We start from the raw sequence: 20,272 nt of genomic DNA on the forward strand, positions 1-20,272 counted from the left end.
TGGGAATCTAGCCTCCTTCTTTCAAATAAGTGCTTTTGTTTCAGGTACATTGCACTTCCCTATTTCTCGGGGGGGGTCATTTTTGTTGTTGGGAAAATGTGGTTCTCTGCCCCAAGCAGCAACGTAACTGCATTCTGCAACACTTTTTGGAATGTACTCGTTAGAATGTCATGGGCATATGCCAGAATAATTCCCACCCCTTGACATCAATCAATTATTTTATTTGTTTGCTACCTTTACTACCCTGCTCAAGGCGGCTGTGTGGGACAGGTGGTGCTGTGGGTTAAACCACAGAGCCTAGGACTTGCAGATCAGAAGGTCGGCAGTTCGAATCCCCGTGACGGGGTGAGCTCCCGTTGCTCGGTCCCAGCTCCTGCCAACCTAGCAGTTCGAAAGCACGTCAAACTGCAAGTAGATAAATAGGTACCGCTCCAGCGGGAAGGTAAACGGCGTTTCCGTGCGCTGCTCTGGTTCGCCAGAAGCGGCTTAGTCATGCTGGCCACATGACCCGGAAGCTGTACGCTGGCTCCCTCAGCCAATAAAGCGAGATGAGCGCCGCAACCCCAGAGTCGGTCACGACTGGACCTAACGGTCAGGGGTCCCTTTACCTTTACTTTTACAAGGCAGCTTACAGCATGTGAAAAATTGTGTAACTACAAACATACCAAAAGTAATCATAAACAATAAATAAAACCTCAAAAAGATCACAACCAAACTGAACAACTTCCACATAAATTGTAAGATCCAATATAAAGAGACAAACATTTACTGCAACAACCTCCCCTAAACAATACCCCAGTCCAAGATTCTGTTCAGCAGGCTCAGTTTTTTGTAGTTGGAGTCAGTCTGAGCCCCACCCTCTCAGGCCAGGTGGGAAAAGGCCTGCAAGGCAGGGAGCAGGTCTTCCAGGACTCACAGCCAATATGCTGAGCGACACAATTCCCCTGCCCCCATGCCCGCTAACAGCAGCCCCTGCAAAGAGCTCTTCCTAAAGAAGCTTAAACTAGCTTGTCTCAAGACAAGTATCCTATTCCCCACATCTCTCTACCCAGCAAGAAGTCTTGAGATTGGTCACTTGAGATTGGTTCATTTTTAGTAGGCTAAGCACTGTGCACAGGAGCTAGAGTAAAAATGCATATACAATCCCCAATCTTTTGTGAACATTTCGATAGTGAGCGTTCTCTAGGTTTGCAAAACTTCAGCAAGTAGTTGACAGTCACTGCAGGATTTTGCTGTAGCAGTCAATATTTGACAGCATGTGGTACCGTAGATGGTGTCAAAATTGCACACCAACATGACCTGCATCATAATTTAGTAATTTAGTATATGGACCTCAATTCAATACATCAAAATTGGTGACTCTAAAAGTTTAACAGCAATTTCGATTTTTGAAGCACAAGTGTCAACTTTTGGATCATATGTAGACATTAAAATATAAATGTTCTGGAGTACATCTCCAGCCCCCAGGAGGCAGGAGCAACATAGCTACTCCTCATTGCAGTTAGACTGGATATTGTGATTTCTTCTGAAATGGAGTTCACAGAACAGGTGATCTAGGTGAGTCCCAAGGGAAAAGAAGGCAGCCTTTCCTATCTCTATCAGTGGCTAAGATGTTTGGGGAGCCAAATTTATTTCTTGAGCATTGTTTTTATAAAAATAAAATATTCCCCTATTCTGATCTTCATTCTGCAGGTGGTGACACTGCTTTCGCAGCTGGGAAGCCAGTGGAGTCTCTGGTTCGGTTCCTCCGTCCTCTCCGTAGTAGAGCTGGCTGAGTTGATTCTGGATTTTGTCGCCATCACCTGCATCCTGACTTTCCGCCGGCTGTACTTGCACAAATCTTCTGACCTCCATACACCCAACAGCCATGACACCAGCTCCCATGCTGCATCTCCTGCCCCAAAGCATGCCTCTGAAGTTGCTGCGCTACCATCCTACAACAGCTTGGAATCGCTATCCCTGCACAGAGTTTCCTTCAGGAGAACAGAGTGAGGGGCCCAGGCCAGAATGGCTTGCAGAAGCCCTTCTTGAAGCATGGAGATGGACGTTACTGCCAGCAGCTCACTGTACTTCTCATACTTCCATGAGGAGGATTGGACCGAAAGGTCTCCTGGGAAGTTACTGGCAGAAGGAAGTCATAGTACTTATATATATAGGGCCCAAGTGGCTTGGAATGCCCTCTCTGCCTGCTTTGCAACTCGTGGTGTAGTGGTTAGGAGCAGTAGACTCGTAATCTGGGGAACCAGGTTCGCATCTCCGCTCCTCCACATGCAGCTGCTGGGTGACCTTGGGCCAGTCTCTCAGCCCCACTCTCTGCCCCACTCAGCTCACAGAGTGTTTGTTATGGGGGAGGAAGGGAAAGGAGAATGTTAGCCGCTTTAAGACTCCTTAGGGTAGTGATAAAGCTGGATATCAAATCCAAACTCTTCTTCTTCTTCTGTTTCAAATTGGGGTCCCCAATGTGGCACCCTCAGACACCCACACAGAGTTGCCATCTGCCCATTCCTCTCAGTTGTTTAATTGTTTTGTTTTGACCATGAGTGACATTGGGCCGGGTAGAAAACAAAGTTCATCATCCACCCACCCACCCCTCCCTTCGCCCAGAATGTCTGTGGGCCCATGCAGAAATGTTTTGTTTGGGGTCCTCCCCCCCCCTTCCCTTTGGTGTATATTTTGTTTTTGGTTTTTTACTTTGCTTGGTTTTGGGGTGTTTGGATTGGCTCTTGTTGCTGTTTGGTTGTGGAGAATGTTCTGGCTACTGGGGGGGGGACCTTTTTGGTCTGTGTTGTGTTTGTTTTTGGAGGGGGGCTGTTGATGGAGAGCAGAAGAGTTCTGAGCATCACTGTTTTTCCCTTCTGTGAAATGGGTTGTTCCCAGGCCCCGAAAGGTGGGAGACCCCTGATCTAAAAGAACAAACCAGAAACGGGCTGTGTATCTGCTAGGTCTTTGTATGCGTGATAAGCAAGAGTCTAGCAGGAAAGAAAGTATGTCGAACAGTAAGAGCTGTTCGACAGTGGAATTTGCTGCCAAGGAGTGTGGTGGAGTCTCCTTCTTTGGAGGTCTTTAAGCAGAGGCTTGACAACCATATGTCAGGAGTGCTCTGATGGTATTTCCTGCTTGTCAGGGGGTTGGACTCGATGGCCCTTGTGGTCTCTTCCAACTCTATGATTCTATGAAGAACAAGGAACCAACCCCTTCAGCTCACGTACAATTAGCACAGTCTTCAAGGGAAAACCCTCTACCCATTTTGCCTTCATTGCTGCCATTTCCAACAGATTCCTTTGCACCTGGAGAGATGCAGGAGTCAGTTTAGCTGGAGTCTTGTTGCCCCGTGCAATGTACACATTTTTTCTGCCTAAAGACAGGAAATGGGCCTCGCTTCTGCAAGCTTGCTAGACAAAGGCATCCTTGGCAGCATCTTCCTCCATCCCACTAGGAGCCCGGGGATTCCTTTTATCGTGCAGCACAATGTTGGGATGTGTAATATGAACCGAGAACAGAAATGCGGTAAACCCGAGAGCTCCCGGTATTAGAACTGTGGCAATACTGCGAGGCCCAGTGTGGGGGTCAAGGAAGGGCTAAAATGAGAGCCTGTAAAAAACAAGTTCTCTATGTTGGAGGCATCCATCTATGTCCCTCAGAGCTGGGACACCTCGCGCAACACAGACAGACAGGGAGGCAGGCAAAGGTGACAACTGTAGCATCAGGAAAACAACTGGGAGGGAGGGAGGGAGAAGGTAAGGAAGGGAATGCTAGCCCCATTGCAGCTCAGGAGAATCCAAGGAGCATCACATGACCTACCTTCCCAGCCCTGACTAGGCACGCAGCACTATTGAATGGTGTTATACCACAGCGGGAACACCAAGGAGCTGGTTAAAAAAAATGTGTGAATTAAATATTTGAGTGTGAACAATGAAGTGTGCCTCCTCATTAATGGGAAACGACCTACCTTGTGGGATCAGATGTTTAGGGGGGACTAGCTTCTTTCAGTTTCTCTCATCTCACACACGGGATGTTGTTTTGGTCCATTCAAAGGTAAACCTGCTAGAACAGGCTTCCTCAACCTCAGCCCTCCATATGCTTTTGGCCTACAACTCCCATGATGCCTAGATAGCAGGACCAGTGGTCAGGGATGATGGGAATTGCAGTCTCAAAACATCTGGAGGGCTGAGGTTGAGGAAGCCTGTTCGAGAACATCAGTTGTTGGTACCCATAGGCCTTGAGAGATCATGGAGTGCGCCTCCAGGGCTGTAGTCCAACTGCTGTAGTCAAGCCTGGGAAGTGTGTATGGAGGTCCTGGTCTGCCCAGACCTCCCTCTTGACCTCATTGATGGGGTCCAAAGGAAAGCACAGAACTGTATTTGGCACCAGGTGGGTTAGAGGGCTTGCCAGAAGGCAGCATACAAGGTGGCATCCAACCGTCTTAGGGACCCGTCTCTGGATTTGTGTCAGGGTTACTCCTCAACCTTTTCTTCTCCCAAAGATATCCCCCAAGGCAGCAGAGGATTAGGGTCAGAGTTATCTTTCTCCTAGATGGGCTACCTTCCCAAGTTGATGAGCCACAGTCCCTTTCTAAGAATATGAAGAGTCCAAGGCTTGGATTGCTTCAAACTGTGCTTTTACCAACCTCTGTCCATGAATTTGTTACGTCTCAATCCATTAAGCACATCCAAGGGTACCTTATGATGGGTGGCTAGCCCTCTGACTGTTGTTGGGACTCAGTCAGTCCCAGCCAGCATGGCCAAGGTGAGCCAGTATGGTGTAGTGGTTAAGAGCAGTAGTCTTGCAATCTGGGGAACCAGGTTCGCTTCCCTGCTCCTCCACATGCAGCTGCTGGATGACCTTGGGCCAGTCACACTTCTCTGAAGTCTCTCAGCCCCACTCACCTCACAGAGTGTTTGTTGTGGGGGAGGAAGGGAAAGGAGAATGTTAGCTGATTTGAGACTCCTTCGGGTAGTGATAAAGCGGGATATCAAATCCAAACTCTTCTTCTTCAATGGTCAGGGATGTTGGGAGTTGTAGCCAAGCACTATTTAGAAGGCCAAAGGTTAGCTCCAAAGCTGCTAGAGCTCATGCCAGCTGTGTTATCCCTTTCAGGGGCCTGTTTACATTCAGCCTCTTTGCAGACTGCCCCTGAGGATCTGGAGTTCAGCAAGAATCTGGGTCCTGCTTGGATCTTGGCCTCATCACTATTCTAATGGGTTGGAGGTGCTTTTGCTCACAACATGCTTGTGTTCTGTGTTTTCCCAAACATGGGACTCCAGCTGTTTTGGGACTACTAGCTAGCAAGTCAGGGATGATGGGAATTGTGGTCCAAAATCAGCTGAAGACCCAGGTTTGGGAAACACTGATGTAAGTGCACAATGTAACTCCTAGAAGCCAGGAGGATGAACTTCAGCACCCTTTCCCCGTTTCTAATAGTGTGATGCAAACAAAGAACAGAATGGGTGCAGAGGCATTAGGAAAACAGGTCTGCATTCAAGAGGTTGTGTGTGTGTGTGTGTGTGTGTGTGTGTGTGTGTGTACACACACAAACATGAACATTAAGTGTACATAACGGTACAAGTCGGAGGTAAAGAACCTGCAGCCCGTCAACTGTTTGGTAGACCATGCAGGGAGCTGTTTTATACACTCAGACCACTGGATCTGTCTACTGACTGACAGTGACACTTCCCAGCCCTAGCAGGAAACGCTTGGAACTGAAACTGGAACAGCCTGCATTTCGGCTCTACAATTAAATTGCAGCCCCTCCCACTTACAGCCCTCATCAGTCCCAGCCAGCAATGTCCGTAACCAGGGATGGCTGCAAGCCAAGAGTATCTGCAAGGCTCACATGTTCCCCACAGTTGCACTAAAGGGAAGGTGAGCTTACATCCCCTCTGCTTGCGCTCTCACCAATTCTGGTCTTGCACCTGCATTTGTCCTGCAGAGCCAAGGAAGGCAAGGATCTTCTCAGACAGCCCCTCTGATTTTAAAAGTCTAGTGCTTCCTACCCACAGAAAACTGCACTGTCCAAGCAATGCAAGCTGCAGGAAGACGTAAGTTTCGGTGTTCTGCGTTATTTCTTTCCCATATCGGCAAGCAGGTGTCCTGCTCTTCTGCCAGGGCTCCCTCTGGCGTTGCAAAGTATTTACTGCCTCAAGGTATTTACTGCTTGCTTGCTGCTGTACTGACACGGCACCACAACAGATTGCAGGTAGACAACTTGGGACCCTGGCACACATACATTTGTTGCAAACTACCCACCCACCCCCGGTAGTTGAAAAGGATGTTTTAGAGATCCCTTTGGTGATCCTATACCTACTTCAGCTGCTCTTGAACAACTGCAGGAGCCAACACGGCACAAGGAACCCACTGGGCAGATTCCATTTCTCCTGTACTTTTTTATTATAAAAAAAAACACCTGGTTTTTGTCAACCAACCCTAATGTATCTTCTTGGTGATGTATTCAGCATTTCAGCAGGAGGCTGCGTAGTTACAATGATCACAGGATTCCATGCACATAATCCAATTATGAGATAGCGATGGTGACTTACCAGAAAAAAAATTCAACTATTTGGATATGCTAGCATACTGCAAGTTGTTGTTTTCGCAGCCCTATCCTCCATCACTCCAGTATTTAAATAATTGCCCAAGGTCAGATGCTGCTTGGATTTGCTAAACATGCCCACACTAAGATGGAACCGGCCATTTCATACACTGCAGCTAGGGATCGTGACATCGAGCTGTTTAATATATTGTAGGACAGTTCTGCTTTTCCAGAGTCATCTGTAGCAAAACAAACACACTCCTTGCATTTAAATCAGGACAGATTGTAGAGAAAACGAATACATCCGACAGCAGAGACAGAAGATCCTTCAACAACATGTGATAATGGAGGGGATTTAGGCAGCAATCCTTTGAGTAAGACCACAAACAATGCAAGTACGCAGGAAACAGTCCTATTTTCATAGGCCACAATATCTATGTGACAGGGACAAAGTACAGTCGTACCTTGGAAGACATTCCGGAAGTCTGCTCCACTTCCAAACATTCGGAAACCAAGGTGCAGCTTCCGATTGGCTGCAGGAAGCTCCTGCAGCCAATCGGAAACCGCACCGGATGTTCGGGTTCCAAAGAACGTTCGCAAACCGGAACACTCACTTATGGCATTCGGGATCCAAAACGTTTGACTCGCAAGGTATTAGTCAACCATGGTACAACTGCATTGCCTAGATTTTTGTACCCTCAAATGTATACATTTATGTTACATGTCTGCTGTGTAGGACCTTCATGTGTGACTTCCATGTCATCAGCAGCACCAGCACCGGGGAAGCCTCCAAGTATCATTTGACAACTCCTTTCAACCCCTACGCAGTAAGGCCCAATGGTCAAGGATGATGGAAGCTAGATGTCTGCCAGACATGGTCAACATACTACGAAGATAGCAATGGCATGAGTTGTGGCATATGGCATAACATCCCTGAAGTGCTTTTCTCATTTCCTTCTGCAACAGCCCGGTTTTCTTCTTGGAACAGACATGGTACAAAAATTAAGTTACCAATTATGTAGTGCAAATGGAGCTTCTTCCACTACTTCGAGTTACACTTGTACCCAAGACTCTGCCCTGGAAGCATAAACGTTGTGTTTAGGTCTCCTCTCGTCTCATGCAGGAGATGCGGTTTGGCCTCCTACATGTCACTTCAGGGGAAAGCGCCTCATTTTTCACAGAGTGGGGGACCACCGCTGATTCTCACACACACACACACCCCAATGCAGGCTCCAGATAGTCTAGTCTGGGCTTTCCTGCTCAGACCTCTCAACTGCAGTATCCCAGGTGGTCGTTCTACAAGACTTGACTTCCACGGTGCCAGAAAGAGATCCCAATTAGGAAAATTACAAGGCCAGGTGTTTGGTTTATCTTGACACACTTTATTCTGCTCATATTGATGGTTTCAGTGAATTTAGCTCGTTTATGCAAAGGAAACAGAAGGTGCATTATGCCCGTTAAGATAAGGGAAGGCAGGACAAGGAGGAACAAAGCACGGTATGGCTATCTGAGGTCCCGGTCAGGAGCTGCCCTAGCTTAGGCCATTTCTCACTATAGCAAGCCTTCCGGCCTCTGCTGGCTGCTCATAAGCCCTTCATGATGGAAGAGTCGACACCAGCTGTGGCCAAGCTCTTGACAAACGTGCTCCACCCACAAGTGCAAAGCATGAGAGAGAACCACGCAAACACCAGCTAGGCTGCATATGGAGGTTCCTTCTACCAGGGTGCAGGTTTGACCGCAGTCTACTGAGCAAAGGATCTGCATGAGCACAGCATGGCTGCTGCAGGCAGGCAGGGACGTGGACCCGGCTGTGCTGTAAACTAGTCCTGGAAGATCTCCTGCTCCTGTCTAGGTGCTACATTCTTCACCTACGGTCTACAGCGTTAAAGGTAGGGTACCTTTCCAGGGGGTGCTATGGCCTACGTTTTAAGTACAGCGGTACCTTGGTTCTTGAACTTAATCCGTTCCAGGAGTCCGTTTGACTCCGAAAACCAAGGCGTGGCTTCCTGCACTCACGAGAAAGCCACGTCGGATGTTCGGCTTCCGGAAAACATTCACAAACCAGAACACTTACTTCCGGGTTTGCGGCGTTTGGGAGCCAAGCCGTTCGAGAACCAAGGTACCACTGTACCTGGGTTTTTCTCCCTTCCCACTTTAAAAGCAGCAACCCCCTTCTCGCTAACACTCAAGACAGAGGACGCAGACTCGTTTTGGGTGGCAGAGGAGTGTTTGTCGGCGGAGATTAAAGAGTACATGAGCTGGTAAATCGACACATGCCAGAGGGAAAAAATATTACGGCTGTGTTCCTTACAAAGACAGAAACCACACGTGCGTGAGAAAGCGGCTGAAGTCCTCTGCATAGAGAAAGAAAGTCCCTTGCTTTAGGCACAGAGGGCCTAGGGGAGGGGGGTAAACTTTTTTGCCCATGCATAAAGAGATGGAGCAAGTGGAGAGGTAACAAGGGGGCGGGGGGGGGAGAGAGAGAGAGAGAGAGGCAAAACATACAACATCCATGAGAACAGACAAGGAAAGCAAAAGAAAGCAGCCGGGAGGGCTTTCCACTCAATACAGACGGCAGCAGATCAAAACCAAGATCTTGTCCGGAAGAGATCAAGAGGCCTCTTTAAACACCTTACTGTGTTTCCTCCCCAAAGCGGCAGCAGCATCACAAAACACGGACCCCGGATCCTCTTCAGGTGTGTTGCACTTCCGCCAGCACAGCTCCGCTGAGACAGGAGAGGTTTATCCAAACCAGCAGAGAGCTTCGGCGTTCCTGTTCTCCTCTAAGCATCCCCCGAGGTGGGGGGAGGTGGGGGGAGATCAAGGAGATGGGCTCTGCAAATGAAATGCTGGTGCGTGGCAGTGGGCATGCAAAAAGAGTCAGCACCTTCACAGCATGCTATGGGGAGAGTATTCCTGGGTTAAAACATTGAAGGGCCCAGATCATATTGCTTTCTCCGAGGCCGCAATGGAGCCCCCAGTCGCTAGTTGACCATTCCTGTCCTAGAGCATTGCAGTCTCTAGATCTCCTTCCACCCTTCAACACTGTTCTCTTTCTGGTCAAACTCTTGATTGGAGCCATATTGGGACACCCAAACGCCTCTCTCTTTCCCACCCCTCTCTGTGATTGTGCTTCATAGCTATGCCACTTCCTGTGTCTTCGACTGGCAGGCATGGCTGAACCCACTCTAAAGCAGATTTAAAACCCATTTGCATTGGGCTTCTCTTCCAATCAGGATCAATACAGCACCTCCATAGCATGTCAGGTGGCAAAATAAGCATGAATTCATACACACATGCTCACCACTGGGAGCATCATTAAGTGATGGCCAAAAACAGGAGTGATGAAAGGCTTGTATGTGAATCTGCATTCAAGCGGTCCCTGGAAACACTGGCATTCTGCGTAACCACCTCTGACCCAAGAAGCCTAAAAACTAGGTAAGAATTCAGGCCTGTCATTGAACAGCAGGCCTGCTTATTAGAAGGAAACCCTTCTACGACTCCCTAAGAGGCAAAGAGGGACATGCTGCTACTGTTTTGCAGCAGGACTTGCGATCCAGCTAAGAAGCAAGTAGTCTGAGACTTGCTGTTTGAATAGCAAGCTCCATCTAAGTGCCGGAGTGTTCCAGCAAACCACATGGCCACAGAACTGCAAGATGCGCATATCTGACCCTACTCCTGACTATCCTGGGAATGCAAGCCTCCAGGAACGGTGCGCTTGCTCCCCGGAGCAGAGGAGACTGGGTCAAACCAACATCTTTCCTGCTAGGGTTCATGAGGCCAAGTGTTGCTCGAGGATTGCAAAGAGATGTCCCGTCTTCATAGGACCAGAATTTCTGCAGACAGAGCAAACACCACGAGCTTATGCCTCACATTAAGGGAACACTATCCTGGGGTCACAATATCCAAATCTTCTCCCTGGTGCTCCTCCTCTCTCCTCCCGCCACCTGTAGAGATGTAAGTAATGCTGTCCCAAAGCAAACACACGGCAAGAGAGGTGCAAGAGAAGCGGACACCTAGAGTAGGCCTCCAACCCGCGAGCGTCACTCAACCACCCCACACATTTCCTCCTCTCGTCCCGCTGCCACCCTCCAAGGCGAGGTGGCCTGCTCAGAGGCTGATGCAGCAGCAGCTGTGAAGGGGGAATCAACTCAAATCTGGAAACAGTGCGTTAAAGTCTCGTATGGAAGGCAAACAGAACCAAAAGGAAAACTGATGACTAAGCCGGAATGAAGGGAGAAAGGAAAGGAAAGGAGGAGGAGGAGGGAGGAGGAACACCTGGGACTGGAAAGGGAGATGGGGAAAGGAGGCTGCAGACTGGGGAGGGAGGGGGGGAAGGGACCACATTCTCAGGTAAAAAAGTAGACTGGGGACAGGAAGCAACAGAAGGAAGAGAGGGGAGAGAACAAGAGGGCATGTTACACCAAGCCTCCCACACTGAACACAGGCTGAACATCCAAGGAAAGGAAGGCCCACCCTTATTGCCATGCCTCTGCCCTCATCCAGCAGGCAAAACAACCCCATTATCCTAGAAGGCACCAGGGTCACAGATCTGCTGGTCTTCAGCATCACTCAGAGGAGAGAGGTAGCAGGTAGAGTTTTTCACACCCACAGGCCGGTGCTGTTTATCTGGTGCTCAGGGAGGGGTCACAAGCCCAGTCCCCCCCTGGCTCCCCCTTGGTACTTACGTGCAATTGCGATGACCACAATGGCACAGATCACTCCCAGCATGATCATCATCTGGGGAGAAGAGTCACCGTGAGCTCACACATTCTTCACCAACACAGCACCCTCACTAAGGTGGGCATTTTAAAAGATGCCTTGTACCAAGTGAGACCGCACATCCGCAAAGTCCAGTGCCTCTTACCACCAACCTGGTGCCCCCCCCCCAGCACTGTAAGTACCCATCATCCCAAGCACTGGATCTGCTGGCTGGGGCTGAAGAGAGCTAGGAGCCCAGAACATCAGGGAGAATATCAGGTTGATTAAGGCTGGTCTATTATAACTGCCAGGGACGCGAGTGGCGCTGTGGGTTAAACCACAGAACCTAGGACTTGCCAATCAGAAGGTCGGCAGTTCGAATCCCTGTGACGGGGTGAGCTCCCGTTGCTCGGTCCCTGCTCCTGCCAACCTAGCAGTTCAAAAGCACATCAAAGTGCAAGTAGATAAATAGGTACCACTCAGACGGGAAGGTAAACGGCATTTCCGTGCGCTGCTCTGGTTCGCCAGAAGCGGCTTAGTCATGCTGGCCACATGACCCGGAAGCTGTACGCCGGCTCCCTCGGCCAATAAAGCGAGATGAGAGCCGCAACCCCAGAGTCGGCCACGACTGGACCTAATGGTCAGTGGTCCCTTTACCTTATTACAAGTACCAGCAACTCTCTAGTCTCAGGCACAGATTTTTTTTATTCACCAGCCCTGCTACCCATACATATATTTTCTCTGGAAATTCTAGGCATTGAACCTGGAATCTCAGAGCATTCATTCTACTTCCAATAGATGGGCCCTCCCCCTCCAGTTCAGGAAACAGCAGCACAATAGGACTGTGACTGTGTCTTACACTCTACCAGTGTAAGATTGCTGTGTGCTCCCCCTCCCTCCAAGCTCACCTTACAGTTCTTCCACCAATACTTTCTCTTGAGCGCTGCTGCGCTGCTTTCGAATACTTGAGCACCAGCTTGGAGCGCATCTGCTCTTTCATCTAATTCCGATAGCTTCTGGTCTCGCTCCAAGACTTTGTCCACATTCACACGCATAATATCCACCACCTGAATGAGAGGGATGGAGGGGGGGGAGAGAGGGAGGGAGGGAGGGAGGGAGGGAAGGGAAGGGAAGGGAAGGGAAGGGAAGGGAAGGGAAGGGGAGGGAAGGGGAGGGGAGGGGAGGGGAGGGGAGGGGAGGGAAGGGAAGAAGGAAGGGAAGGGAAGGAAGGGAAGGGAGGGGAGGGGAGGGAAGGGAAGGGAAGGGGAGGGAAGGGGAGGGGAGGGGAGGGGAGGGGAGGGAAGGGAAGAAGGAAGGGAAGGGAAGGAAGGGAAGGGAAGGGAAGGGAAGGGAAGGGAAGAAGGAAGGGAAGGGAAGGAAGGGAAGGGAAGGAAGGGAAGGGAAGGGAAGAGAAGGGAAGGGAAGGGAAGGGAAGGGAAGGGAAGAAGAGAAGAGAAGAGAAGAGAAGAGAAGAGAAGAGAAGAGAAGAGAAGAGAAGAGAAGAGAAGGGAAGGGAAGGGGAGGGGAGGGAAGGGAAGGGAAGGGAAGGGAAGGGAAGGGAAGGAAGGGAAGGGAAGGAAGGGAAGGAAGGGAGGAAGGAAGGAAGGGGAAGGGGGAGGGGAAGGGGGAGGGGGAGGGGAAGGGAAGGGAAGAGAGAAGAGAAGAGAAAAGGGACAGCTGAATTCACCTGGAAACGAAGAATGCATGAAGACCCAACGAGAACAGCTCAGGAGGTTAAGCAACTTACTTCTTCCACCTGCGCTTGGGTCTGTTGCAGGCGGCGATTGCTGGTCAAATTTGGGGGTGCTCCAGGGGGGCCTCCAGCATTTTCTTCCCCTTCTTGCCCCGTCCCTGGTTGCTGAGCTGGATCAGACCTGTGGAGGCATATTAGGTGCAAGAAGTGGTCACACTAATATTAAAGATAATGTAACCACTTGAAAGAAACAATTAGGCCTAGGATTAAAATGGAATTAAATTTATAAATAAGAAAATGTACAATAAGGAAAGCTATGTAATATGATTAAGACTGTGATATGGTCTTTTGAAACACTGATATTGGAAACTGCTACACATAATTACTAAGAAATTCGGATGGAAGAGATTCGAGGAAGTCAATTACTATGTTTATGAAGATGGATGGTACTTAATTTTAATTAATTAAGTGGTAATATGCTGTATGTATCTTTTTCTCTTTTTCTTTTATTTATTGCCTGTCTTTATGTTAATCTTTTTTTCTATACTATGTTTATCTACTGAAAATAATAAATATTATTTTTGGGGGGGAGAGAAGTGGTCACAAGTGTCCGGTGCTCGCCCCAAAGAGATGTCCCCAACCTATGGGGGAATAGGGGCACTTCTGGAGAGCTGAATGTCTGCTGTGGGCACGACAGAAGAAAAACTGTTGGTGCTCAGAACATTCCCATCAGCCTCCAAACAAGCAAAAGATTAACACATCCCTCCCAACAGATAAGATGCAGACAGAAGAAAGCAGGAAACACCCCACAAAAACAGGAAAGTCCCCAAAACAATACCCCCACCCAGGAAAAAAAAATTGGAAACTTGGAGAGGCAATATGCCTTGGTGGGCGCCAAGGGCGTGGCTGAGGACATCCGGATACCCACAGTGCCACATTGGGGCCCTCAGCCACAGAGAGAAGCAACTAAACTGCAACTAGAAACGACAGCCCCAAATGTTGTATTCCTAGCAGAACAGAAGGCAGCCAAGGGCATTCTAAAGCTGGAAAAGACACAGAAGAGGGTAACCAAAAATGATCAAAGAGTTGGGCTACTTTCCCCATGAAGGAAAGTGAAGAGCACCCAACTGCTTTTCCTTAAGCCAAAAGAAAGACTCAAAACATGAGATGATTACGCACAGTAGAGAGAGAAGCTTTTCTCTTCGTCCAGCCATGGAACTCAAGGTCACCCAAGAAGAACTTCAAGCAAAGGGTTGTACAAGACGCAGTGAAGACCACTAGTTTAGATGGCTTGGAGCACAGATGGGGAACCTGTGGTCCTCCAACAGTTGTAAGACTACAACTCCCATGATGCCTAACTACTGGCTATGCTGACTGGGATGGATCTACACGATTCGCTAATCTACATCTGGAAGACCACAGGTCCCCCATTTCTGGCTTAGAAGACAGGTCTCCACATCCACATGCCATGACAGCCAAAGTAGACCTCTATGCTCATAGGAAACATCTCTCTCAAGACCAGCTTGCTAGGGGACAAACGGAGGCAGGAACCTTTGCCTCTATACCCTTCTTACAACTTCCCAGATGCATGTGGCTGGGTTACCGCTGGCCTGATCTAGTGTGGCTCATCTAATGCTCTTAAGCTAGGAAATGCCACAGAGATTGCAACTGAAGCTAAACACGCCAAGTGAGATAGAAATCAAGAATACAAACGGCTGATAATAAGCAACAATGCTGTGAGATCTTACTGCTCCTCAACTGGTTTTTGACCTGCCAGGGACACCTGTCCATGAGGGATAAAATCAGGGTGACACAGCTGGTATTATGGGCAAGTATGAGCTATGAGCCCAGGACGTCACCTCAGCAACAGTCTAGGCAGTTGTAGGCAATCCACTATCCACCTAAGCATCCCCAACTTGCAATTTGGGAGGACTGGCCTCCCTTACAAGGCTGTTGTAAGGATTCCTAGGGTGTCTATGTGTGAAGCTCTGTAATACTGTGGCTGCGATTACACCGCCAGAGCAAACGTCGCAGCAAACAAGGTCAAACGGCTTCTTCAGCATCCAGGGAAACCTATCAAGCTCCCAGGTCTGTTAAGGTGTGGGCAAACACAAAATAACTGCTGTGTCACAAGGCTGGACCATTGCTGTTCTTTGCCACGGGAGAAATTTGCTACCAATATCCTTGGGCTTTTGCTGCCATAATAATTCCTTCCTGCAGCGAGAGAGGAGAGGTCAGGGGAACTAGCAGTTAAGCTCCAGTTTTGAGAGAAAGGCTGGGCTTCTTGCATGGCAACTGTGGGCATGGAACGAAGGTACCAGGATATCCTGGACCAATGACTAGTCTAGCACAATCTGCCATAAGGTGTTTGAGGCAGCACCACTGGGCAACCATTGGTTGGCCCATAGATAAAAGGACATGGATAGAGGCATGCTTTCACGGAAGACGGCAAAGACTTCATAGTTGCAGAAGTCCAAAGGAAAGCAGAGACAAAACAGTGTTTCTACTCTAAAGCACCCTTCTATCTCAAAACCGCAGGTCTCTCTTTTCTCCCATCCCTCAATATCTGCTACAGAGATCTCTAGGGTCAGCTTAATATAATTTTGCTGAGCTCTGACGGATTCCTCCACACACAAGCTCATGCAAAGGCGGTTTCCGCACTCCCTTCCCCCGCCCCTAGTGGCACATGCCAGGCAGAGCCGCCTCGGTCACACATGACACCCAACCCAAAGGTTTGGGAGACTTTCTGCTTTAACCCAACCGCAAAACCCGCATTGGCTTGACCACCGTCCTTTCGACCGTTCCCGCATATTTACATTCACACGTGCAGGCACCGTCACGTGCGAAAAAGCCCCCATAGCCATCCCCGCGCATCTATTCCCTTTTTCCTAGCCCGCACACACACAACGGAGCCGCCCTTAGCTTCGCTACGAGCAGCCAAGGTTTCGAATGGGAAGCGATGCTGCGGGACACGGGAGACAGAGGGGAGAGCCGGGCAACTGCTGCAGGCAAAAAATACAGGAGAAAAGCGCAGCTGGCCGGAGAGCCGCGGCCACCTGGGGCGGGATGCTGCGCCATCCGCGCCCCATCTGACTTCAGCCCCGGGCAGCCGGGAAGGGACGGCGGGAAGGAGATCGGGGGCGGGGGCGGGAGCGGGTGCTGCAATGCGCAACTCGGCAGGTGCCGCAGCCGCGCAGGGGAAGGCGGCAGCGCAGCGCAGGGCGGGCTCCCTCACCCACCACCCAGCCCGGCTGCTACTCACATGGCCGGCTTCGGCTCGGGGAGACCCCTTTCCTCCGGAGCGCTGGACGGAGCGTGCGGAGCGAGGATCGACGGCCCAGCCGGGGGAGCGTCCGCCTCAGTGAGCCTCTCCCGCCGGCGCTCGGAGAACGACTGCTGCAGCAGGAGCCGCGCTGCTGCCCCGCGCGCTTTATAGGCGGCCCGAGGGGGCGGTACTTCGGGCCCTGGCCACGCCCTCTATTGTTGCCGGCCCAGCTCGGCGAGCCAATAGACGCTCACGCCGGAGCTTCTCTTGGCCGCCGAAAGAGACACTCCCCCGCCCTGCAGCCAATCAGCGCCCTACTCCATCTGCATACTTCGACGGTGCTCTCCCAGACCTGCCTTAATTATTAGACGGGAGCATGAAATCTCAGCTTCCGTTTCTCTGATGCTTTGGGGGTTTTCTTTTGGCAGGGCGGAAGCGGGAGAGTTGCGTGTCGAGGTCACTGGAGAGAGCCAGGATTTGACCAGGGGCGAAAGGATGGAGTGATGTATGGAAGTGAGAGCTGGACCATCAAGAAGGCTGATCGCCGAAGAATGGATGCTTTTGAATTCTGTTGCTGGAGGAGACTCTTGAGAGTCCCATGGACTGCAAGAAGATCAAACCTCTCCATTCTGAAGGAAATCAGCCCTGAGTGCTCCCTGGAAGGACAGATCCTGAAGCTGAGGCTCCAAGACTTTGGCCACCTCATGAGAAGAGAAGACTCCCTGGAAAAGACCCTGATGCTGGGAAAGATGGAGGGCACAAGGAGAAGGGGACGACAGAGGACGAGATGGTTGGATAGTGTCCTCGAAGCTACCAGCATGAGCTTGACCAAACTGCGGGAGGCAGTGGAAGACAGGAGGGCCTGGCGTGCTCTGGTCCAGGGGGTCACGAAGAGTCGGACACGACTAAATGACTAAATAACAACAAAAGGAAGAACACTGCTCCATCTGGTCAGCAGTGAGTTTTCCAGGTTTCAGGCGGGAGTTTATTACTCCATTCAGTTGAGCGCTGGATTTGGGCTGGAAAGAGGTAGACTAGATAAACGCGTCTTTTGCTGCAACCTGAAGAATCGTAGAGTTGGAAGGGCCCACGAGGGTCATCTAGTCCAGCCCCCTGCTGTGCAGGAGCCTTTTTGCCCCATGTGGGGCTTGAACTCACATTCTGCTGCCATGCTGAGCACTTGAATGGCTGGCAAAGGAGCAGATTCAGCAAGTCTTCTGGCTGTTTCTGCTTTTTAGCTTCTCAGACAGATCTGGCAAGCCAATCTGATGTGATGCAACAGAACCGGTCATCTGGCAGAGTTGGGAGTTCAAAGGGCAACAACTCTCTGCCAGTTCCAATTAGGTGGCTCATATGCGTGAATGAATGTCCCCAGTCTTGAAGAAGCCATTGTAGGTCAATTCCCACCCGTTAGGATGGCCGTAGTATTAGCACTGGCAGACAAGTAATTTTTAACACACTGATAAAAGATTATTCAACCTACCAAAGAAGCAAGTACAACTACAGCACAACATTAGTGAATTATGTGTGTGTGTAATTGTAATATACAATATAAAATACTATAATATAGAAATAATAAAATATTTATATATACGTTACTGCAAATACTAGGCAAATGTTTTTAATTATTTTTATGCAATTTTAAAAGAATAATAAGACAAGTTTAAAATGACTGGAAATTCCTCAAAAATTAAAAAAAGTTGGTATTTTTTATGTAATTTACCAAGCAAAACTGAATTATATTAATTTAACCCAAATCTCTTTTGAATTCCCAAGTCACGTTGCAACTTTTTAGCATCCCTTATTTTGGGAATTTGAAAGGTAATTCAACACGTCCTAGCAGGGCGTAGTCCAACTATGGGATTCTCTCCCCAAGGTACGTAAAAAAGTAAAGGACCCCTGGACGGTTAAGTCCAGTTCAATTTGACTTTGAGGCTGTGGCACTCATCTTGCTTTCAGGCTGAAGGAGCCGGCATTTGTCCATAGACAGCTTTCCGGGTCATGTGGCCAGCATGACTAAACCGCTTCTGGTGCAATGGAAGGGCAAGCCCAAGAGGCTCAGTGGTTTAGACCACAGAGCCACCCACATCACTTCTCCCCAAGGAGGCAGTGATGGCCACCAACTTAGATGGCTTTCAAAGACAATTAGACAAATTCATGGAGAAGGCTATCAATGGCTACTAGCCATGATAATTGTGCTCTGCCTCTACAGCAATGCTTCTGAATACCAGTGGCTGCAAACCATGGGAGATGAGAGTGCTCTTGTGTTCTCATGTTCTGCTCGCTAGTTTCCCACTAGAATCTGGACGACCACCATGAGAACAGGATGGTGGTAGGTCTGGGCAACGTATCAATACATCGTCCAAAATCAGTTTGAAGTCTGCATCCCTCCCCCTTTCCTTTTTCCTTCTATGATGGAACTCCTAAGTGGGGACTTCCCTGACTGTTTTTTTCTGGCCCACGTAGGACCAGTCTGGACAGTAGGCCTTGTTAAAGATTTGACGTTTTCATCCCCAAAAAGTTTTTTGATTTGAGTTCTACTGAAATGAGGCTGAATTTTAATGTTGTATTTTAATCTTGTTTTTAAGTTGTATTTTAATCAATTGTTTCATACTTGGTGTTAGCCGCCCTGAGCCCTGAGTCTCAGCTGGGGAGAGCGGGGTATAAATAGAATTTTTTTTAATCATTATTATTATTATCATCATCATCATCGTGATAATGGTTTCATAATATTTGACATGGCGATAATATCAATATGTGTGTGTGCTATGTAAAAAACTGTGATATGGGAAAAACCGTGATGCCAGCCATCACTTCTCTCATGATTCCTGCTGCCCTGTTGCTCTGTACTATAAAATAGCAGGTGGAACAATACATTATACGTAAGTAAAAATGCATCAGTTTTGGACCCCTAAGTAGTAGCAGGACATTACCTCAGTCGCCTCTACATGCTTATTTCAGACATCATGATATATTGGTCTATCACAATGCTTAGGTAAAGGTAAAGGAACCCCTGACCATTAGGTCCAGTCATGACCAATTCTGGCGTTGTGGCGCTCATCTCACTTTACTGGCCGAGGGAGCTGGCGTACAGCTTCCTGGTCATGTGGCCAGCATGACTAAGCCGCTTCTGGAGAACCAGAGCAGCACACGGAAACACCGTTTACCTTCCCGCTGGAGTGGTACCTATTTATCTACTTGCACTTTGACGTGCTTTCGAACTGCTAGGTTGGCAGGAGCAGGGACTGAGCAACGGGAGCTCACTCTGTCATGGGGATTCAAACCGCCGACCTTCTGATCGGCAAGTCCTAGGCTCTGTGGTTTAACCCACAGCGCCACCCGCGTCCCTTCACAATGTTTAGCTGGTGATATATCACGATGTGACGATACGATACTCTTTATTGTCATTGTCCCATACAGAACAACGAAATTGAAAATATCTACATCAGACATTCAAAAACCCACAAGCCTGCTATCCCAGCTATCCCAGCCTGGTTAGCCCCTAAAACTCTGATACCCCATAACTGAATACGATATACTCACATAAAGGCGACCGTACACTGCGTTTAAAACCAAAATCGCATTTGAATAGAAACAGTTTCTCAGGCGGCTAGTCCTAGTCTTTATAACCCTGTACCTTCTTCCAGAAGGCAGAAGCTGAAAGAGATCATTTCCGGGGTGTGCACTATCCTGCACTATCTCTGCAGCTTTCTTATGGCACCTGGAAGTATAGATTTGATCCAAGGTGGGAAGAGTCTTTACAACCCTGGAAAGCTGTGTGGAATGCTCTCCCCACAGGGAAGCTTGCGTGATGGTGGATGCGTGATGGGCACAAGGGTGGTACTGTGGTCTAAACCACTGAGCCTCTTGGGCTTGCTGATCAGCAGGTCAGTGGTTTGAATATCCATGAGTGAGCTCCCGTTGCTCTGTCCCAGCTCCTACCAACCTAGCAGTTCGAAAGCACGCCAGTGCAAGTAGATAAATAGGTACCGCTGCGGTGGGAAGGTAAACGGCATTTCCGTGCGCTCTGGTTTCCGTCACGGGGTTCCCTTGTGCCAGAAGCAGTTTAGTAATGCTGGCCACA

At 49.2% G+C, this 20,272-nt stretch overlaps 2 protein-coding genes and 1 long non-coding RNA gene across 6 annotated transcripts in view; 2 read left to right on the forward strand and 1 right to left on the reverse strand.

Annotated features, from left to right (window-relative positions):
* The window catches only part of SCNN1A (sodium channel epithelial 1 subunit alpha), a 28,621-nt gene extending 24,704 nt beyond the window's left edge, over positions 1–3,917 (forward strand). For all 4 annotated transcript variants that reach the window (XM_081176487.1, XM_081176489.1, XM_081176488.1 and 1 more), the window contains one exon: positions 1,693–3,917. In XM_081176487.1, the coding sequence (XP_081032613.1) occupies positions 1,693–1,992 (300 nt within the window). In that variant the 3' untranslated portion in view covers positions 1,993–3,917. The remainder of the gene's footprint in view (positions 1–1,692) is intronic.
* A 1,083-nt stretch (positions 3,918–5,000) lies between these two features.
* Positions 5,001–9,015, forward strand: LOC308577115. Its single transcript, XR_014003454.1, has 2 exons — positions 5,001–5,816; positions 5,863–9,015. It is a non-coding gene; the product is annotated as an uncharacterized lncRNA (long non-coding RNA).
* On the reverse strand, positions 7,891–16,362 carry VAMP1 (vesicle associated membrane protein 1). Its single transcript, XM_081177112.1, has 5 exons — positions 16,186–16,362; positions 12,978–13,104; positions 12,139–12,297; positions 11,218–11,269; positions 7,891–10,895 (listed from the first exon to the last, which is right to left on the reverse strand). Coding segments are annotated over exons 1-5 (357 nt in total). The 5' UTR covers positions 16,188–16,362; the 3' UTR covers positions 7,891–10,878.
* Between the last annotated feature and the right edge of the window lie 3,910 nt (positions 16,363–20,272).

This window comes from Podarcis bocagei (assembly GCF_964188305.1).
Source record: "Podarcis bocagei genome assembly, chromosome: 17".
NCBI lineage: Eukaryota > Metazoa > Chordata > Lepidosauria > Squamata > Lacertidae > Podarcis > Podarcis bocagei.